This window comes from Alligator sinensis, unplaced genomic scaffold, assembly GCF_000455745.1.
Source record: "Alligator sinensis unplaced genomic scaffold, ASM45574v1 scaffold432_1, whole genome shotgun sequence".
Classification (NCBI taxonomy): Eukaryota; Metazoa; Chordata; order Crocodylia; family Alligatoridae; genus Alligator; species Alligator sinensis.
Genome location: NW_005841998.1, coordinates 1,603,350 through 1,610,136, shown reverse-complemented (window position 1 = coordinate 1,610,136; position 6,787 = coordinate 1,603,350). Strand labels below are relative to the sequence as shown.

At 40.4% G+C, this 6,787-nt stretch overlaps 1 protein-coding gene across 1 annotated transcript in view; it reads left to right on the top strand.

Annotated features, from left to right (window-relative positions):
• The window catches only part of EML6 (echinoderm microtubule associated protein like 6), a 316,078-nt gene that overhangs the window by 135,544 nt on the left and 173,747 nt on the right, over positions 1–6,787 (top strand). Inside the window, exons 5-6 of the mRNA XM_025201579.1 lie at positions 1,155–1,340; positions 3,592–3,727. Coding sequence (XP_025057364.1) covers positions 1,155–1,340; positions 3,592–3,727 — 322 coding nt within the window. The remainder of the gene's footprint in view (positions 1–1,154; positions 1,341–3,591; positions 3,728–6,787) is intronic.

Below are 6,787 nucleotides of genomic sequence, written 5' to 3'. Positions count from 1 at the left end.
GTTCCAGATGTGGCACATGATGGGCGCATCTACACAAGATGTTTCCTGTGGAGCTGCCTAATTAGCTCCACAGTAAAGTCTCAGTGTCTACACATGTGGCTGATTAGGCTGCAAGAAACTAATTAACTCCACTGTAGGTTAGTACTTGTAAACATAAGTACTGTCCTACGGTGGCATTAGTGTGCAGCAATGCACATGTAGCTGATGGGGCTGGCTGGAGCACAAGGTTGCTTCAGTGCAAGGACTGTCTACAAGCTAACTTTGTCCCGGAGCAACCTCATGCTGCAGCCAGCCTCTCTGCAGCACATTGAGCTGGATCAGAGCAGTCCTGGCCTGGCAGGCTGAGCCTCTGGACCTCCTTCCAGCCAGGGCTGCTCCAACATGGCACAATGTGCTGCAGTCCCAGGCACACTTATAAGCACAGTGCCCGGGAGCAATAAACTCTGTCACGATCTGCGCCAGAGTTTACTGCATCACATTAACTGCACGTGTAGATGTGCCCAGGGAGCAGGTATGGCGTGTTTCAGTATGGTACTGCCTTGCTCTACTTAGACCCCCCAAACAGTATGGTATTTGAGAAATTCCATCTTTTCTCAGTCTATTGACTCTTGCGAATCCCATTCTGAAGTACCTGTGTCTTCCTGTGTATTACATAGGGAGCATCGGCATCTAATTCAGGGTTGCAGATTCTGTTACAGGAGCCAGGGGCCTATGTCACTTCTTGTCCATTACCTCTTATTTCATATATTCCATTATTATTTATTCTGCACCAGGGTTGTGCATGGAGCTTTTTTAGACTAAAAGAACCCCAGGTTCTTATCTTAAAGCTTCCATTCTATTAGATATCACACTGCAACATGGGATAAAGAGATGGTAGAGTTATAGGAAGTACAAGAGTGGATTTTGCTTCAGTTTCATACTCAACTTTCTAGCTCAGTGTCTCTGTGTATGTGTGTCTAATCTTTATATCTACTGTGGTATTTTTTTTAATTCTTTGTAAAGTATTTATAGCATGATGGAGCAGTCTGGTAAGCATACAAGAGAAATTTTGGTGCATAGTTCCGTAACTGAATAATATGGAAGCATGCCTGTAAGACTGATCAAACCAAAACTGCTGCAGAAACTTCTCTTCATGTCTCATTTACATTTCATAGTTCTGGACATTGTGTGGAAATGCATTGACAGCAAAAAGAGGAATATTTGGCAAGACAGGGGATCTCCAAACTATCCTTTGCTTAGCATGTGCAAAAGAAGATGTCACATACTCTGGTGCTTTAAATGGAGACATATATGTTTGGAAAGGGCTGAACTTAGTTCGCACAATTCAAGGAGCGCATAGCGTAAGTTGTGTTTTTAATGCTAACTTACAAAAACTTAACCTTGTTTATGGAACAGAAGGATCGTAATAGAGGTGGTCATTTAAAAGGTTCTACTCTGTCACCTTAGAAAAAAGTTTGCACAAGTGCACACTAATTTAAATTATGAGTTTAAGTACTGTTGACTTCATATACTAGTTATGCTTTGTGTGTAAATATTAGCTATAGTATATTGTGCTACAGATAGAATTGCCTCTGGTATGACAGTGAATTCTCTAAGTAGTCTAAAAATATAAGGTATCATCTTGACAGATTTTAAATTAATTTGAGTTCTGAATAAACCACTTTTATAAATATGCATTATAATTAGCCAAAGGTATTTAAAATGGGATTTCCTCACAGGATTTCTCAATATTTTGTATCAAGTTTTTAATTAATATTGGGGATCTTAATGGAGCTTTTTTAGCCTGATTTTCACCCCACCCCCCCAGTAGCCCACACAAATCTGTTTTACAACTGAGATTCACTTTGACGATCTTAGAAACGATGAACAAGATCTAAAAAAAATCTCATTAGTTAAATATGTAGTTACTTAAAAATATAATTCAAAACATTTCATTTCCCAAAGGTAGGGACATGCTTTACCACTATAAACATTTATTACTAGCAGATGTAGCTCACAGTGTTATTGTATGTTTTCTCTTACCAATCCAGACAGGGATTTTTTTCTAGAAAGCAGCCTTATAAAACCCAAATGGCAGTCTGTATAGCCTTCTTCTAGAACCTTGCTAGAAACAACAATTTCAATTTACAGTTGTTGCTAGCAGTTTCAACAGGAGTGTTTTGAACAGCCTAAGAAAAGACCATGTCTATTTGCTATACATCAGAAGTCATAGCAATATTGAAAAATAGAAAAACATATTAACATCCTAGTCTCAAAATTCTTACTTGTACGTAATCCTTACTTTTGTAAGTAGTCAAGCTTAAGTTAGCGGTGCCTCTGACGTGACCATATTGCAATCGTGCCCAAATTAGGGAAAGGAAAAATGTAAAAATGACATCTGCTTGTTTAACAGACCTGCTTTCTGTCCATAAAGTTGTCTATTATATTTGTTTTCTGAATAAATAAAGTTTTTACACTGCTTTTTTATCTCTAGGATCCCCTCAGAACTTATGCAGGTATGAGGGGAAGGAGCAGAATTTAATTCTGGCTCTCACATTCTGGACAGCAATGCTAATTAAACTCTGATTGTGCAATTTTTATTACTTGCTGATGATGCAGAAACTAGAGCTAAACTAGAGATTTCATATGCCACACTGAATATGGAAAGTTCATCCTCTTATTTTAAAATTGAGCAAATACAATGTGGAAATCTCTGAAACACAAAACCCCAAAGTAATTTGTTCAGAATTGCTTTACAGTGCTTCTAGTCATGGAATGCAAACTGTTATTTCTTTCTATATAATGTGTTACATATTTCACCCAAGAGGCTGAGACTTTCTGCATGTTACTTAGCTTTCCCTCCCTTTCCACCACTACCCCAGTCCTTATCTCCATTTAGTTACTGATGAAGAAGTCAGACACTGACAGCCTCAAAACAAATTAGTTTGCCTCTGCATTAGTTTTTCAACAGCTTAGGAAACCCACCTCTTACCTTATTAGGTCTCCAGCACAGCAGTGTATTGTCTGAGGCATTTGGACAGACTGGAAGAAATACTTGAATGCAAAAAAATTGCTATCCTTTATGTTAGCTTGGCCCTTTCAAAAGCGAAACGCAGTTCAAACTGTAATAGATGCTTTTGTGTTGACCAGGAAAATAAAATTCACACTTCTTCAGTTTGAGTCAGATTCCAAATGATGTCTGAACTGAATTCATGAAACAATGTCTCAGTCATCTCTGCACTTCTAAGAAAATATGTATGGCTTGTTTGTTTTTGTTTATCTGGGTAGCAGTTTATTTGAAGTGTTCTGTCACTTAATACTCCTTGTTAATTTGGGAGTTACAGGTGTAAGCCATGTCTCTGGTATTTGTACAGAGCTTCCATTATAATTCACTCTAAGTAGACTGGTAAGAGAACACTTGAAATAAAGCATTCCCAATATTTATTGGTTTGTTTTCTGGGTGGAGAAAATTGTGTCTTTTAAAAAGTACTACCTAACAGCTCTTAACAGCTTGTAGCCTTTAACATGAGGCTACTCAAACTCATTTTATTTGTTCTTATGTGTAACCAAACTGTAAGCAACTTTAAAAACTATTATACTATTGATTAACAGGCTGGAATTTTTAGTATGTATGCTTGTGAGGAAGGTTTTGCCACTGGTGGGAGAGATGGTTGTATTCGGTTATGGGACACCGATTTCAAACCAATTACTAAAATTGATCTCAGGGAGACTGAACAAGGATACAAAGGTAATAAATATTCTTTATTAATGGATTTTGCTACGTTTGGATAATGGATTTTTTTGTACATTTGAAGATTATACAGCTTATTAATGCTTCTGCATACAGCCGCATGTTACATTCAATTTAATAACTTGCATTCTTTTTTCTTTTCTTTTTGATAATGATATTTCCTAATTCCTCTAATTTTTTTTTCATACTCCATAGTATACATAGAAGTATGCTTTGTAGTTATTTTTTAATGTTCTAGAAGTGTCACAATGACACACGTAAAATTTTACTCACCATAAAAATGTATAACAGTGATCTTGCTTGTGCCTTCAAAACATGAATGCGGAGGGGGAAAATAAGTCAGTATGATCAGGACATTTAACTTTCTAAAAGGGAAGATATACAGCTGGGGCTGTAGCCAGGCTTTTCCAGTTCTATTGCTTGTGGTTGGAAGCTGGTGCAGGAGAGAGGACACTGCATTTTCACCCCCCTCTCGCTTCTCCCCCAATATCTGAACCCACATTTTCAAAAGTAGACTTTAATTTTGGGTTCCCAACCTAAGATCTCTGTATACAGAAATGCTGAGCATCTGAAAATACTATTGGCTTCATATGGAGTTGCAGGTTCTCACCATGGTGAATAGACTCTCACAGCTTGATTGTCTCCAGATTAGAGATTGCTCTTGAAAATTTTGACCACAGTATTTTGTATAACTAGACATACTTCCCACAGTTCCACTGGGGACATTCTGCCTCTTGTAGGCAAGCTGCCTTCATTCATTACATTATAGCTCTAGAAACCAGCCATCCAACCAGGCCTTTTAACATTTTTACTCCAATCATTTATTTGAAACAGAACAAAAAACAAAGTGGGAAAATAGTCCAGCACATCTTTGTTTGCAGTCTGTATTTAGACCAGCTTCATTCTTAAATTCAGTCATCAACTAACCTGTGAGAGGGGGAGGGGGAGTGAGGCTGACAAAAGGATTCCTGCTTCTGGACTACAGGACTGGAGCTAACAGTTCCTTGGTGAGCTCTTCCCAAATACAGCCCCATGCTGCTACTCTGATGCCTCCGGTCCCCATTCTAGGCGTACCCCACATAGTCAGCACCAGAGGCTCATGTCCCATTTGCCATTCCTAGTTACACTGCTGTGCAGTCACTCCAGCAGCTCCCCTGGATGTGGTTCTGGTTTTCAAAATCAGTATTTAGCCTGGTATGTTTGCTTTCAGTTTTTAAAAACTGTTAAATGGACTGTGCCAACAGAGTGTATTGCTGACACAATTTTTGGCAACCAAAATGACTAATAATTTGTATAGAAGTAAGCTATAGAAATTCCTATTAGTGGTTATGTTAGTGTGATTTGAAGCACTCAAATTCTTAGAAAATGTTTCTTGGTACTGTGAAGAAAAGATGTGGGCTGTAAGTAAATCCTAATTCTCTTTCTTAAACCTGGCCCTAAAAATTTAGCTGCTTGCAGATCTTAAAAAAACAAAACAAAAAACTGTGCTTTAGCAGAAGAAGCAGTGCATTACTTCAGCCTGGCTCTGCAGCGTTTGTATAGATTGGGGACTTCACGGGGGCTTTTTGGCACATTTAGCTGAAGCTGATTCAATTGGCTATTAGACAAAAGCGCCAAAAAAGCCACACACTAAAAAAAACACCCCACACTCTAAAAAAAAAGCCACACTCTAAAAGTGCCCAATCTATACAGATAATGGGAAAGCCAAGTGTAATAACAATGCCTCTTCTGGGCATACATTGGGCTTGATATGGAAGCATGTGGAGTTTAAAGTGAGCCGGTTTGTTTGTTTTTTTCTTTAACGTCTGCAAGCAGCCTTCAACAGGCCAATTCCAACACGCACAAAAAAGAATGGCTGCCCACTGCAAAAATTGTAGTAGCAAATGCCTGTTTTTGGCTAACATACAATCTATTCTTAACAAGAAAACTGTATGTGAGGGACAGTACATGGTGGCTATTGCTGGTTCATAGAATATACAATCAGAAACATCTAACTTTTGGTTCACTTTGAAGAGGGTTTAGCTAGGTACATAATTTTGAGTGGCAGGAATGAAACTAATTGCCGTCTCTTCTGGAAAAGGGCCAGCGTGGTCCCCATTTTCAAAAAGGGGAGGAAGGAGAACCCGGGCAACTATAGGCCAGTCAGTCTCACCTCCATCCTTGGCAAAGTCTTTGAAAAAATTATCAAGGCTCACATTTGTAAGAGCCCGGCAGGACAAATTATGCTGAGGGGAAACCAGCACGGGTTCGTGGCAGGCAGATCGTGCCTGACCAATCTAGTTTCTTTTTATGACCAGGTTACGAAATGCCTGGACACAGGAGGAGGGGTGGATGTCGTATACTTAGACTTCAGGAAGGCCTTCGATACGGTATCCCACCCCATACTGGTGAACAAGTTAAGAGGCTGTGACTTGGATGACTACACAGTCCGGTGGGTGGCGAATTGGCTGGAGGGTCGCACCCAGAGAGTCGTGGTGGATGGGTCGGTTTCGACCTGGGAGGGTGTGGGAAGTGGGGTCCCGCAGGGTTCGGTCCTTGGACCGATACTCTTTAATGTCTTCATCAGTGACTTGGACGAGGGAGTGAAATGTACTCTGTCCAAGTTTGCAGATGACACAAAGCTATGGGGAGATGTGGACATGCCGGAGGGCAGGGAACAGCTGCAAGCAGATCTGGACAGGTTGGACAAGTGGGCAGAAAACAACAGAATGCAGTTCAACAAGGAGAAATGCAAAGTGCTGCACCTAGGGAGGAAAAATGTCCAGCACACCTACAGCCTAGGGAATGACCTGCTGGGTGGCACGGAAGCGGAAAGGGATCTTGGAGTCCTAGTGGACTCCAAGATGAACATGAGTCGGCAGTGTGACGAAGCCATCAGAAAAGCCAATGGCACTTTAGCGTGCATCAGCAGATGCATGACGAATAGGTCCAAGGAGGTGATACTTCCCCTCTATCGGGCGCTGGTCAGACCGCAGTTGGAGTACTGCGTGCAATTCTGGGCGCCGCAATTCAAGAGGGATGCGGATAACATGGAGAGGGTCCAGAGAAGGGCCACTC